The following is a 13,546-nucleotide window of genomic DNA, read 5'->3' as shown; positions in this document are numbered from 1 at the left end:
TTTTTTATGGATAAATTTCCGCTTAAAATTGGCTTTCTGTGCTCCGAAAAAAAGTGGCATGAGCTTGGCCACAGCCTCGAGCAGAAAATCACGAGCATTTCAAATGGCGATATGTTGTTTAGCCACATTCCACTGGCGACCTCGGTGTCGGAAATATCAGCTTCCTTTGACTGCATTCTTCAAAAGGATCCAAGCTTTCTTACTTCCGATATGCCTGAATTGCCCCGCTTGATCAACGACCCCAAGGTTTACAAGCTCCTTTCTTCTCGGGCATATCTTTTTGCTTCGTTAACAAGAGGAGTCCCCGAATGCATCTCATATTTCCCCAAATACATTGTTGACGTTCGAATGCATCCTAGTGTTTCTATTGACGAAATAAGACGCGACATCATTGCTTCCTTGAGCTTTCCCATTATCATTAAAAATGACCTGGCCCATGGGAGTCGTATTTCACATAACATGTGCATTGTAGCGCATCCAGAGGACTTGACTTTCAGCCTGCTTTCCTCCTTGATTGAGGTTTATGACGGCGATGAAGAATATAGTCGACAAAGCCTAATTGGGTATTGTGTTTGATTTCCTTATTTATAAGATCGTCTTTCTTCATTCAAGAATTCATCCCACATTTTAATGTGGTTTTTAAAATCTTTGTCATCGGCGAGAAAGTGTTCAGTATCCCCAGGCCATCTATTGCTTTCGATGTTCATTCAGGTGACGCCGACGTTTAAATAATCGTTAGGCAATCCGTTGATTTTTCATAGCCAAGATCTGCCGAAGCAAACAATTTCGGAACATCTGGTTTCTGACTTCATGCCATCGATAGATCAAATCCTGCACATTAGGCGAAGCTTGTTCCCATTTTCCGCATTTGTATTTTTGACCTTCATACATCATAGGAGTGCGATCTGTTCGGATTTGATTTGCTTGTGGATGAAAGAAGCGGGGCCATTAAACTGATCGATGTAAATTACCTGCCATCATACAAGGGCTGCCCATCTGCAATATCAGCACTTGCCGAATATCTCGTACAAAATTGTCAAAAAAATTAAAATATTTATTTTGCGGTACACGCCGCCACATCGGTAATTTTATCAACAAATTATTTGTCCGGCTGCTGCTGTAAATGCGCCAAATTCAATAGTAAACTTTCGGCATTGAGGTAGACCGAATTGGAGCTTTTTGCAATATGTTGCGCGATCTCTTTAGCCGCTTCGATCTTTCTTAATTGGAGGAAGGCCGGATTTTTTGCAACCGCATCTCCAATAAGAGTGGCTGCCAGTGCCTCGCCTTCTGCCTTGACAATTGTGGATTGCTTCTCTTGAATCGCTCGCTCGATGATGAAGGCCGATCTCTGCGCATCCTGCTGTGCAATCTGCTTGGCTTCAACGGCATGTGCGAATTCTTCGCCAAACTGAACATTGACAAGGGAAACATCATCAAGAATGATGTTGAAAATTGCCGATCGTTCGGTCAGTCTTTCCCGGATCAGTTTAGACACCTTTTCTCGCTGTGTAATGAGCTGTGATGCATTGAATTGCGCCACAACGGCCTTCAGAACCTCGTTGGCGATGGAGGGCAGAACCCTCTCGTCATAATCGGGGCCAATTTCCCGGTGTATCTGTGGAAGGTGTGCGGTATCTGGCTTTGCCAAAACACGAAGAGTGATGTTAACCATCTGAAGATCTACAAATAAATTGCTCTTTAAACCGACCTTTGGTCCCCGTCAGCGATGGGATATTTCGAGGGCGAGCACGAACATCATAAAGATGAACACTTTCAATCCAGGGGATAAGGAAATGCGTTCCCTCTTCATAGACCGTATCAAGGACACCGCTTAGACGGGAAAACTTTACACCGCGATATCCACCATCGACATTAAACAGCGAGGCTTGAATGGCAGCAGCGGTGCCCACAAGTCCAAACGCACCAAGGGAAGATGTAATGGTTTTAAACCCACTCATTGCAATGTAAAATTTAAATTCGGATTTATTTTCTCGTTTATTTATTTAATTTGCCGGAAATGGCCAAAAAAATAAAAAAGGCTCCATCGATCTTTACGAACAATGTGCAGGAGCAATCCAGTGATCGGCACAAACAAGATCTGGAGCATCAGGATGAGTTTAGCGCTGATTTTAGCTTTTTCAGCCACGAAACTGAAGAAGAGCCGATGGATTCCAAGTCACCGGTCTCCGTTGAGCCTCCTCTTACCCTAGATGAAAGCGACATTTTAGAGCAGGTGATCCGTAAAAAAAGGGAGCTTCTTGATCTCTTGTCTCCTTCTTCAATGCCAAAATCTACTTTCAACCTAAACACTAACATTGACCCTAGTGGGGAATTTTCAGATTCCGACTCCGACCTGCCAATGGCATCTGAATTTGATACCGGCTCACATAGCGTTGACACCGATTCTTCTGCTGTCGACTCACCCTTGATTGAGAAGCTTTGCACTGTTTCACAGCAAGCAGCATCTTTCACCGACTTTCAATTGTCAAGACCTTTGCTGAAGGCAATTACGATTCAGTTGGGATTTGTGCAGCCTACCCCAATTCAATCTGCTGCAATTCCGATAATCCTTACCGGGAGAGATGTTTTTGGATGTGCCGTAACAGGGTCTGGAAAAACTGCTGCCTTTGCCATCCCAACCATTGAGCGCCTTCTTCAGGCCCAAGTGGGGGCAAAATCTTCCTCCGCAATCAGGGTTTTGGTCCTTCTTCCAACCCGCGAGCTTGCATCGCAGTGTACCGAGGTCTGGAGACTTCTTTGCCATTATTCAACGTTGGGCATTTGTTTGTTAGCTGGCGGCCTATCTATTGCAACCCAAGAAGCCGAGCTTCGCCGTCTTCCAGATATCATTGTGGCGACTCCAGGTCGCCTGGTCGATTTGCTACACAATTCATCTGCAATCAGTTTAGACTCCATTGAGGTTCTCATTCTTGATGAGGCCGATAGAATGTTGGAAGATGGGTTTTCCGACGAACTAAATTTCATCATCAAGTCGTGTCCTCGGCAACGACAAACGATGCTGTTCAGTGCCACACTCGGAACGACGGCCGCAATTGATGGGCTGGCAAGACTGTCCCTGGTAAGGCCCATTCAGCTGCAAATCAATTCTGCAGAGGCAATTGCATCCAGGCTTAGTCAGGAATTTATTCGTGTCCGGTCTCTCCCTGAAAACGAGACCAGAGACGCACTACTAGTGTCACTACTTGAAATCCTGACTTGTCCAAAATCGGATGACACGGATAAAAGTTCCTCTGGTATAATCGTCTTTTTCCCATCGAAAGATCGAACGCATAAGGCTCGTATTTTGCTCGGTCTTCGGGGATTACCTTCTTCCATACACGAACTTCATGGAGATCTCACTCAAATTCAGCGCTCTACATCCCTTGCTAAATTCAAACAATCTGTGTGCGAAGGAAAGGGCTCTATTCTTCTATGTACCGATGTGGCAGCCAGGGGGCTTGACATTCCCGGAATCTCGACAGTCATAAACTGGTCATTGCCTTCAGAATACATAAAGTATCAGCATAGGATTGGAAGAACAGCTAGAGCCGGCCGCTCAGGGAGGGCAATTTCTCTTGTTGGCGAATCCGATCGAAAGGTGCTCAAATCAGCCATAAAAAATGGCGGTTCGTTGGTGTCGCAAAGGACAATTCCAAGTGAACGATTAATAGAAGCTGCCAAATGGATTTCTTCCGTTGAAATTCAAGTGGCCGAGATCCTTGTCGAGGAGAGCGAGCAGAAAAAGGTAGTCTCCTTTTTTCTAATTTTAGCTTTTAATTGCCGAGAGAGATTTGAAGCGGGCCGAAAATCTTGTGCAACACTCCAAGGCCATCAACGCTCGACCGAAACGTACTTTCATTTCCAAGAAAAACAAACAATAAATTAAGTAGTAACGAGAGATGCCGGCGTTGAATTGGACCGAAATTTATTGGAAGCGCTGCCGTTAAGTTGGAATATCCCCTCGCTTTCGTTGTAAAATTTTACTGAAGACGCGACTTTTTGTTTTGGCGGCACCTGATCGCATAAATAGTGGCTGGCTTGTGTTATCAATAGCCGGGAGCTGTAGCTTCTAATTCCGTTAGCAATACATTGCATTTTCGCTGCAATCCCCTGAAATATGCGTGTCGATCTTCGAGAAGCGAGATGTATGCTTCTCTCGAGGCTTGCCTGCGTGTACACGCCGCAAGATGGATTTGGAAGCGAGTCTGGACATCCAAAACGGAAGCACGCGTAGCATCTCGAGTAATGGTAGCAAGGGCTGCCGATTCATACTCCTTCCAGCAGGACGATTGGAGCTTCTTTACGATGGAGGTGGCAACCTTTTCTCGTAAATGGGTCTCAAACCGACCAGGAGATGGTGTGCTATCAGGCTTTGAATCGATACCCAAGGATTCCCTTGATAGCGTAATCGCTCCAAAGCCAATGGCAGCAATGAGAACAGAACCAAGCGCCAGAGAGGGAGAAAATATGCCCCGCCCACTTGAGCCATGGCCATGAGAGCGTGTCATGTGGCCATATTTGAAGTACGTTTCGGCAATCGTTCCAAGTGTAGAAGATAGGCCCAACCGAAATGCCAGACCGGTCAAGCCAGTAACTGCGCCAAGGGTACCAAAGCAAGTCGCTATTTGGAATAGTTCCGATCGGATATCAAGAAGAATAGCCCATCCAGAAATCTTAAATGCACTTAGATCGGGTGTGTGACAAGTGGGGCTGTTGGCTAGGTCAGAAAACTTGCCACTGCTAGCTGCCTGAGATGCCAGCTCATCCAAATTGCTCCTGTCGAAAATTTCAGGCAATATTTGACGGGCCTTTATGTGGATACGAGAAGCCCCTTCGCACCCGTGGCCAACCGAAATCGATTTACAGATGGCTAGTTGTGAGACAACGACAGCCTCCAAGGTCTTTGAAAAGGCACAAATCCATCCGGGTATTGAAAAAAGGGCAAAAGAACCGGGCCATTGTGCACCACTCACTTGCACAAGACGGGCAGAAACCAAGAGGCCACCCCCATCAACCAATGCCCCCAATTGTTCCAAAGATGCCGAAAGAGCGGCCCTAGCCGCAATGTCTCCCTCGCAATCCAAATAGGAGGGATCAACAAAAAAGGAAGCGCTTTTTGCCAATTTCTCTTCCAGGGGTGTTTCCTGCGCAGCAATCGCAACAATTCGTCGTATTTCGGCTTCTACCGCAGAAATATTAAATAAAGAAAGATACAAAATATCATTCAAAAGGGCCCCGATGAAAGTTGCAGGAGGGCCTAGTTTTGTTTTTGCCCGCAACTCTGGACTAGTAGCCCAACTAGAGAGAGATTTAAGAAATTGGACAAAATTCTCGGAAAGATCTTGATGTGCAGGGCCAGCCGAACCGCTATGGCAAGCATCTTTGGCACTAACAAAATGAACAAGCCTATCTGCATCTTTGTATGTTGCGGGAAGGAGATTGGCGATTTGCTGCATAACAATTCTTCTGCATTTTTGTTTGTCTTTGATGTCGTCAAACTTATTGACAACGATGAATATCTTTTCCTTTTCCCGCGAAGCTTCGTTTAAAAATTCAGATGCCTACAATTAGAAATCAAAAATAAGAAGTTACCGAAAGAGTCAAATGATTGGCTGCGTTGATGACAAAAATCAGGATGTCAATGTCATCTTGCCTGGCAAACAAACTCATCGTCTGAAAGGTGTCGTGATTAAGCCCTGGAGAATCAATTATGGAGCACGAAAAAGGAAGAATGTCAGATGAATCTGCTGCCTTTTCCTGTTGACTGGCGGAAAAAAATTCAAGATTCGATGAATTTTGGAGAAAAATCCTAAACCAGGCGTATGGCCTTTCAATCCCATCTTCCAAAATGGAATCAATGCTGCCTGCAGAAAGGTGTTGCATTTCTGAGGTAGAGATCGCTCTAAAGGAAGATTTATCTTCCGGGGAATATCCCTCAAGACGTGGGATAGCATGGACCGGGAGTTGGGGGTCAAATGTACAAGGGTGGTCAAGAACAACTTCGCAATAAGCAGAAGTGCATGGCTGCTGGTCTATCACTAGAAACTCGGGCAATCCGAGCAGCGCGTTTATAAGCGTTGACTTTCCCGAATTTACGTCGCCAGTCACCAGGATTCGGACGGAGGAATCAAGCAATCTCAACTTTAGCCGCTCAATGTGGGTAAGCGTCGAATGGAGCTTTAGCAAAAGCAGCCTTCTGGTCATTAGATCATCTTCGAGGATAGAAAGCTGGGGGGAGCGTGCCGATGGAGGCAAAGAAAGATGCAAAATTTTAATTTGTCCACTCCGGATTGGAAATCGAAAAGTAAAGCTGCTTGGAAACGATAGAGACTCACCACCGCTTCCATTGTGATTCTGTCCAGGTGCTGAAATTTCAATTTTAGATTCCAAATCGGAGACAATATCAAGGGTCTCGTTAAGGAGCTTCATCAAAGATTGTTTTCTTGTCTCATAGGTTGATTCTGTTACCAAAGTTTCCTCGCGATGGTGTGAAGAGGGAGTGGAAAAGCTTGGCGAAACCAGGGTAGATGGAAAAGAAGAAAATTGGTTAAATGCATCGATATCCAAATTGGGTACAACATTTCTCTCGGTAGCTACATGCACCTTAGAGGGAAGAATGACACTTGCTTGCATCTGGAAAATCAATTAAAAACCACAGGGTTCCCAAATTAAATTTACAAAAATTGTGTAAATGAACAAGAGCGCCATCTCCTCCAACACCGCCCAATCGGCCAACTCTTCCCAAAATGCTTCTCCTCCAAAGTGGAGACCGTTTCCAGAATTAAGGCCTATTGAGATCATTCAGATCATGGAAGAGCTCCATCTCCCATTATCCGAAGTCGAGCTCACCAAGCCGAGTCCAGCAATTGTGCAACGAATATTTGAGGGGCTTATTGCCCTATTTATGGGCATGGGAAAATCGGATCCCAACTCCTATTCAAATGTACTGTCGCTGCTAGAGTATCCAGAGCTACATTCAGAAGCCCTTGCATTGTCCTCCTTTCATCGCTCTACGTACGTGTTTTTCAATTGCCCTTCATACCCATTATGCTTGGTGTTTTCCTTTTCAACGCCATCATTCCAGGATACATCTATAATCCTGCTTGGGGGTTTGCTTTTGTTTCTTTTCTTATTTGAGTTGTTTTTAACCCCAATTAGATCTCGGTTGATGGAGGCCGTTGGAATAGATGACTTTTCGCTTAGGGATATCATAAGCCCCGTAGGGTCTCGTTTTAGAATGATTCTTTCTGGGGTCATCAATTTTGCAAAATTTCGAGAAGAGCAAATTGCGATCGTCGAAGGCCTTACTATGAAATCGGTGTGCTAGTGTTATTTGTTATCTTTAGTCCAAAATAATACAGGCAAAAAAAAAGGCCGAGTCTGGAAGGCTCCAGCTTCAATCCCGCTTTTTGACGCTAAAGTATACCATTTCTCTTTCATGTAAACTTAGAGATGCTATTGCTGCGGAAGAACCCAAAGTGGCTGTTATTGAGGACCACATAAAGGCCATCTCTGCTGAGCTGAAGGAATTAAAAACAATTCAACTGCAAATGACTTCACAGGTTGACACGCTCAAGGAGGAAAAATCTGCGTTGGACGACAAACTTGTACGCAACAAATTTTGATCCTTTAGTCTTCCGAGCAATTTATTACGTTGCAAATCAAACAAGAGTGCCACAGGCTTCAGGGGCAAATTGTGTCAAACCCAGAGGCTCTATTTAATGTAGATTGCAATCGTTCTTTTTGTAGGCAATCAAAGAATGTTCCGCCGAAATTGACTTGGAAAAGGACCAAATTAGCTCTTTAGAAAAGAGCCATAGAGAGACGCTTTTTAGAGCCGATTCGCTTAACGAGTCCATCTCAGATGTCCAGCGAACGCTAGAGGCGATGAACATCGCCTTGGAGTCCTTGCAAAAGAGGTCTGATGCTGAGCTGTCCTTTGCCCAGCTGTCGGACAAGGAATCCCGTCTTTTGGCGGAATTAAAAGATGCCGAGATCAGGGACGAACAGGCCCGTCGCCAGTTGAGTCTGGCCCTGGAGCGCACCGAAAAGCTGCATTCCAGCCAAGCAACGCGCAGGACACTTTTCGAGTCGTCCCTTGGAACGCTGAAAGCTGAATATGAAGCCCTTTCTCGCGAACGACAATTAATTCAGGAGAAAATAGATGCCAACGAACGGCAATCGCGAGACATTGAACAACAGGTAAGATTTACTTGACTCGCGAAATTTCCTACCCCAACCCCGAGATAATCATCCTAACGCTGCTTCTAGATAAATTCGTTGAAAAAGGCACATCAATCTGATCTCTCAAATTTCCTATCCTCGTACAAATGTCTTAGGCAGCAAATCCACATCTATGCTACCGACCTTAAAAGAGCTATAGGTGCTACAAATTGCAACACAATTCACTCTGAACCCTACGGGAGCAAAAGCACCACCACAGTCACAATGATTAAGGACCCTCCTCTTCAATCCGGTCGTGGCGATGATGAAGAAAACACCATCTCATTGAGCGTAAAGCCTTTGAAGATCTGACTACAGCTTTATTAAATATGCAGCCTTTTCAGTTTACGCAGAAACACCTAGATCGAAGTTAGGGATGAATATTAAACAAATTGCAAGAGATCAAAAAATGTTAGCATAAAAAGACTAATGGCTCACAAACCTTCACGGAATCCACCCTTAAAGCGCTGGGGCATGGTCTTCAGGTAGCGCATTCTACCAGATCCGGTTGTCTTTCTACGGATTCCCTTCTGACTCCAGTTATATTTTCTGATCTTGGGTGATGGGAAACCGCATTGAGCGCATGTTTTCTTCTGAATGTGATATGAACGGTTTCCGCAACGACGGCACAGGGAGTGAGATTTGACGTGGCGTTTACCGAAACTGGATGTTCCTTTTGTCTAAATTGTGAGAATAATATACGAGGAACAAGGTGAAAAATGTCATTTCAATTCCAATTCAACAGATGGAATAAGTGGCATATAGCTGTGATAGACGAAACAGGTGCTGAGAATTACCATGTATCAAAAAATTAAAATTTAAAATTAAAGGTTATTAATAAAAAGATTTGTTTCTATTTTACCAATTTCCTTCGTTCCCTCCGCATATTTCATCCATTGACATGACCAAGTATAACTATAAAATAAGCGAGTCTTCTAAAGGTTTGGATGTTCTTTATTTACTGGATTTTGTAGTTTGTAAATCTTCTGGAAATTACCTCCGAACACACTTTAAGAATACTCATGAAACTGCGATGGCTGTGAAGGGAATGCGCCTGACCAAAGCGCTTGCTTATCTTGCAGACGTTACCGATAAAAAGCAGTGTATTCCATTCCGCCGCTTCAATGGAGGTGTTGGACGTTGTGCTCAAGCCAAGCAACATGGAACCACCCAAGGACGCTGGCCAGTCAAGTCTGTTGACTTTATCCGCACCTTACTTTTGAATGCCAAGGCTAACGGCGAGGTACGCTATTTGAATGCTAATTTTTTCCTCAGTCCAAGGGACTCAATACCGATGCGCTTGTCATCAAGCACATTCAGGTAAACCAGGCCCCAAAACACCGCCGAAGAACCTACCGTGCCCATGGACGCATCAATCCTTATATGAGCACACCATGCCATATTGAAATTGTCTGCGAAGAGCCATCAATGCCGGTACCAAAGGCCTCATCATCTAATGCTATGTCCGTCGTTGCTTAGTTAAATAAATTTATGTCCAATGTGCCACTAATTTTGACCTCTGCATGGCCCCAATCAGCTTGAATAGTCAACCAGACATATTTTGAAAAAGTATCTCGACGATATGCCAGAGTTTATTGAACCCACTCATCCTCCATCGCAATGTCTAAATGTATTTCAGCCTCAGAACTAGCATTTGTCGGCTTTTCATCATTAAGATCATTTTCGGCAATAAGGCCAAAGCTTTGCGAATAAGGAAAAGTACTTTCGCCATCTGGGGAATTGCTTTCTTCATAGGTCTTGTGATCAATAAAATAGCGGGCGTAGTCGTCGGTTAAATTTTCATCTTCTGAAAACATTTCATTGAGGATATCTTGATCCCAGCGTTCCTTGTCAATAAACAGCTCGCGCATTTCCCTTAACACAGACTTAATTTCTGCATCAAAGTTCTTATTTGAAGAAGGATTTTGAGGTTTTTCTGCAGTTTCAAATGTCGGATAAATCGCCGATGTATTATCTGTATTACTTCGCATCCAAACACTGGGAGGCGACATGAGAGATTTTAACATATCCATGGCTACCTTAGAAAAGCTCTCTGGATTAGAATCTTCGTCATTAAATTTTTCGACAACTTGCTGAGGCTCTTGTTCAACAATATGCTTCACATGGAAGGAGTCTAAAGAATTACGAAGCAATTCCCAGGGAAGAAGAATTTGATGCAGTTTAAGGGGAGTTCTCTCTTGAGCCGCATTTTCTTCTGCACATAGCAGCCTGTGTCGCTTTTGTGGACAAATATTTGGGTAGCTTAACTCGAGGAAGAAATCCTTCAATATCGGCGTTTCAATAGTGATATGCCAGGTCGTTATATCATATTCCGTAGAGTTTGCGTCGGGATTAAAATCCTTATTCTCCGTCTGGGTTTCATGTCGCTTATTATTGAGCATGGTCTCCCTGACCACTGAACGGATTGTGGTTGAGTGCGTTGATTTTGTATTGTGTCCCAAATCAATCTTCGTAACAAAATGAACCACCACTTTAATGGGGATATTGAGAGCCTAAAATAAGCGACTTTTAGATACCTTTTTGTAGTTGTCTACGCTTTCAGACCCTTTGGCAAGGTATGAGATGGAAAGCGAGCCTCTCGAAATAGATGGGCTCACATACTGAAGAAGAGGTGCCTTGTAAATTTTAAATGTAGCCGGATCTATAGCAATAGAATCAACTAGCAAAGAATCATCTTCCAGAAAGGAGTGTTGTATGGGAGTGGACTCCGAACCGTCGATATTAAGAGTCCTAGCAGGCACACTAAATTTGCACCCAAGCTCATGCTGATAAGTAAACATCGATTCGGGTTGTGTCTGAAGCCGAGAATTTGCCGAGCCCAGCATGCCCATCATTCCGGAAATGGCCTAAATATGATACCAAAATGATACCCTTTTCATGGACTTGAATAGCTCTGATGATGTAGAGACTCCTGCAGCTGCCGCTGCATCCTCAAGTTCTGAAGAAGATGTAGACGCAAATAAAGAAGCTGAAACTCCAGGAACCACGATCCGTTTAGGAGCTACCGAAGCCATTTGAAAGGACAGCGATTTGGGCAAAAACTTTAAAATATCATGAATGATAGTCTCTCTTTCGGAATCAGAAATTCCATGTTTATGCGAACCTTCGTCTCTAGCTGTGTATAACTTGCAAGCAACTAATTGCGATCTTTCTACAACCACAGGCATGAAGAGGATTTCAGAGGGCTCGTCAAAACCACTAAAGAGTTCAGGTGATGCATTAAGGCTATTCGCAAAAATAACGGACTCCACACAACTTTTCTGATGGTTACGCAATGGTGGCATCCATGAGAGCTCTTTATTTTCGCCTTTATCTCCATTACAGGGGTTAAGGGTCACGCAAAACAGCACAAAAATTGGGAGAAATTGAATGAGCATACCTTCATAAAATATGTTAAACTTTAACGTTTCAATTAAATTATACGATTCAGATGTCTTGCTCAATGTTTTACTTGTTCGCAAAGCCGAATTCGATTAAAAAGCACGCCGTTAGGCACACTCTCTTTGGAACCCCCCTTGACATACTCTCTTTGGAACCCCCCCCTTGACATACTCTCTTTGGAACCCCCCCCTTGACATACTCTCTTTGGAACCCCCCCCTTGATATACTCACTTTGGAACCCCCCTTGATATACTCACTTTGGAACCCCCCTTGATATACTCTCTTTGGAACCCCCCTTGATATACTCTCTTTGAAATTTTCGAATCACAGCGAATACCTTTGGTTATTGTAAAATTTCGTGGTTTCGCAAGTTTTATTCAATTCATATTGGCTAAAAGGAAAGTAAGTTCCGAAAAGATTGAGGCGATTCGGAAGCAGCATCCAAGTCAGAGTGCACCATCTCTTTGACAAGCTCCTATAAATCATTAGAACAGAATAAAGGTACTGGAAATGAGATTTTGGGTTTCCAGCCCAAATGCTTTTTGGCTTTTGATGGATCGCCAAGCAACAGGTCCACCTCAGTAGGTCTGTAGTATTTTGGCGAAATTTTTACAACAACTTGATTTTCTAGCTCTGGGCAGTACCCAACTTCAAACTGTCTGGAGCCTTCCCAGCGGATGGAAAGTCCAGCCTCCGAGAACGCCTTCTCTAAAAATTCTCGCACTGAATGTGTCTCGCCAGTGGCGAGTACAAAATCTTCCGGGTTCTTTTGCTGCAGCATCAACCACATGCCCTAAACATGTCAGCAACGGCGATATTTCATTTGGAATGCAGGATTTTTTTAAAAAAATTATTACCTCCACATAATCTCTGGCATGCCCCCAGTCCCTTTTAGCGTCAAGATTGCCAAGAGTCATACATGAGCTCTTGTTGGTTTTGATTTGAGCAAGAGCATGTGTGATTTTACGAGTGACAAAGGTTCGCCCTTGGAGTTAAAAAGATACTTTACCTCTTCGCGGGCTTTCGTGGTTGAACAAGATTCCGTTGCAAGCAAAAAGGCCATATGCTTCCCGATAGTTTTTCACTATCCAATAAGAGTAGAGCTTTGCAACACCATATGGTGAACGGGGATAAAATGGCGTTGTTTCGTTTTGCGGAACCTCTGTTACTTTTCCAAAAAGCTCGGAGGTCGAGGCCTGAAGCTTATTGGCTAATGAATACCTGGTAGAAACGGACACTATCGACAAGACCGCATATTCTTATTGCTTCCAAAATACGAAGGGTTCCAATGGCATCAACTTGCCCAGTATACTCTGCCATGTCAAAAGATACCATCACATGGGATTGAGCCGCAAGGTTGTATATCTCCGTTGGTCTGATTTTGGACAATAGCATTGAAAGGCATGTTGAATCGGAAAGATCGCCATAGTGCAGGTAAAAATGATCTTTACAAGTAACATCATTGATAATGTGCTCTATTCTTGAAGTATTGAAGGAGGAAGAACGACGTATCAGCCCATGAACATCATATCCCTTTGACAATAGAAATTCGCAAAGATACGATCCATCCTGGCCCGTAATGCCGGTAATAAACGCTACATTTCTTTCAGGATGCATTTCAGGTCCAAAAAATGCGAGATATATATACGCATAGGCAGTATGAAAGAGAGATGCACATATCGGTAGAGATCCAAATTCAAGATCTCATCACCAAAACATACTAATAAGGATCGTGTTAGCTGGGTTCTAGAAAATTGGTAGCTTTTTATAGCTATAATTTAAATCTAGAATGCAATCATCATCGAGGGGCTATGGCCAAATTGGAAAGGCGTTGGACTACGAATCCAGAGATTGCAGGTTCGAGCCCTGCTAGCCTCGTTTTTTAGAATTTAATTATTTATTTTAAAATTATACCAGC

At 43.7% G+C, this 13,546-nt stretch overlaps 8 protein-coding genes across 8 annotated transcripts; 4 read left to right on the top strand and 4 right to left on the bottom strand.

Moving 5' to 3' along the window:
• Positions 1–6: 6 nt before the first annotated feature.
• On the top strand, positions 7–576 carry DI09_13p80 (uncharacterized protein; the record flags this gene model as incomplete). The annotated part of the gene is made up of 1 exon (XM_013383730.1): positions 7–576. The coding sequence occupies one exon, from the start codon at positions 7–9 to the stop codon at positions 574–576; it is 570 nt and encodes a 189-aa protein (XP_013239184.1).
• Positions 577–1,099: 523 nt separating this feature from the next.
• On the bottom strand, positions 1,100–1,961 carry DI09_13p70 (uncharacterized protein; the record flags this gene model as incomplete). Its single annotated transcript, XM_013383729.1, has 2 exons — positions 1,100–1,683; positions 1,712–1,961. 2 exons carry the CDS (start codon positions 1,959–1,961, stop codon positions 1,100–1,102), a joined length of 834 nt encoding a protein of 277 aa, XP_013239183.1.
• Positions 1,962–2,020: 59 nt separating this feature from the next.
• Positions 2,021–3,884, top strand: DI09_13p60 (uncharacterized protein; the record flags this gene model as incomplete). The annotated part of the gene is made up of 2 exons (XM_013383728.1): positions 2,021–3,748; positions 3,774–3,884. 2 exons carry the CDS (start codon positions 2,021–2,023, stop codon positions 3,882–3,884), a joined length of 1,839 nt encoding a protein of 612 aa, XP_013239182.1.
• Positions 3,885–4,049: 165 nt separating this feature from the next.
• On the bottom strand, positions 4,050–6,636 carry DI09_13p50 (transmembrane GTPase fzo1; the record flags this gene model as incomplete). Its single annotated transcript, XM_013383727.1, has 2 exons — positions 4,050–5,564; positions 5,629–6,636. The coding sequence occupies 2 exons, from the start codon at positions 6,634–6,636 to the stop codon at positions 4,050–4,052; spliced, it is 2,523 nt and encodes an 840-aa protein (XP_013239181.1).
• A 58-nt stretch (positions 6,637–6,694) lies between these two features.
• On the top strand, positions 6,695–8,538 carry DI09_13p40 (spindle pole body associated protein; the record flags this gene model as incomplete). The annotated part of the gene is made up of 5 exons (XM_013383726.1): positions 6,695–7,017; positions 7,162–7,321; positions 7,365–7,610; positions 7,753–8,205; positions 8,275–8,538. The coding sequence occupies 5 exons, from the start codon at positions 6,695–6,697 to the stop codon at positions 8,536–8,538; spliced, it is 1,446 nt and encodes a 481-aa protein (XP_013239180.1).
• Positions 8,539–9,127: 589 nt separating this feature from the next.
• On the top strand, positions 9,128–9,705 carry DI09_13p30 (50S ribosomal protein L22; the record flags this gene model as incomplete). The annotated part of the gene is made up of 2 exons (XM_013383725.1): positions 9,128–9,469; positions 9,508–9,705. The coding sequence occupies 2 exons, from the start codon at positions 9,128–9,130 to the stop codon at positions 9,703–9,705; spliced, it is 540 nt and encodes a 179-aa protein (XP_013239179.1).
• A 113-nt stretch (positions 9,706–9,818) lies between these two features.
• Positions 9,819–11,414, bottom strand: DI09_13p20 (uncharacterized protein; the record flags this gene model as incomplete). Its single annotated transcript, XM_013383724.1, has 3 exons — positions 9,819–10,739; positions 10,764–11,093; positions 11,118–11,414. 3 exons carry the CDS (start codon positions 11,412–11,414, stop codon positions 9,819–9,821), a joined length of 1,548 nt encoding a protein of 515 aa, XP_013239178.1.
• Positions 11,415–12,103: 689 nt separating this feature from the next.
• DI09_13p10 (GDP-mannose 4,6 dehydratase) lies at positions 12,104–13,245 on the bottom strand (the record flags this gene model as incomplete). The annotated part of the gene is made up of 4 exons (XM_013383723.1): positions 12,104–12,421; positions 12,486–12,613; positions 12,638–12,824; positions 12,850–13,245. The coding sequence occupies 4 exons, from the start codon at positions 13,243–13,245 to the stop codon at positions 12,104–12,106; spliced, it is 1,029 nt and encodes a 342-aa protein (XP_013239177.1).
• Positions 13,246–13,546: the final 301 nt, after the last annotated feature.

Source organism: Mitosporidium daphniae (assembly GCF_000760515.2).
Source record: "Mitosporidium daphniae strain UGP3 chromosome Unknown contig-13, whole genome shotgun sequence".
Taxonomy (NCBI): Eukaryota; Fungi; Microsporidia; genus Mitosporidium; species Mitosporidium daphniae.
Note: the sequence above shows the minus strand (reverse complement) of the source record. Positions and strands in the feature narration are given on the sequence as shown.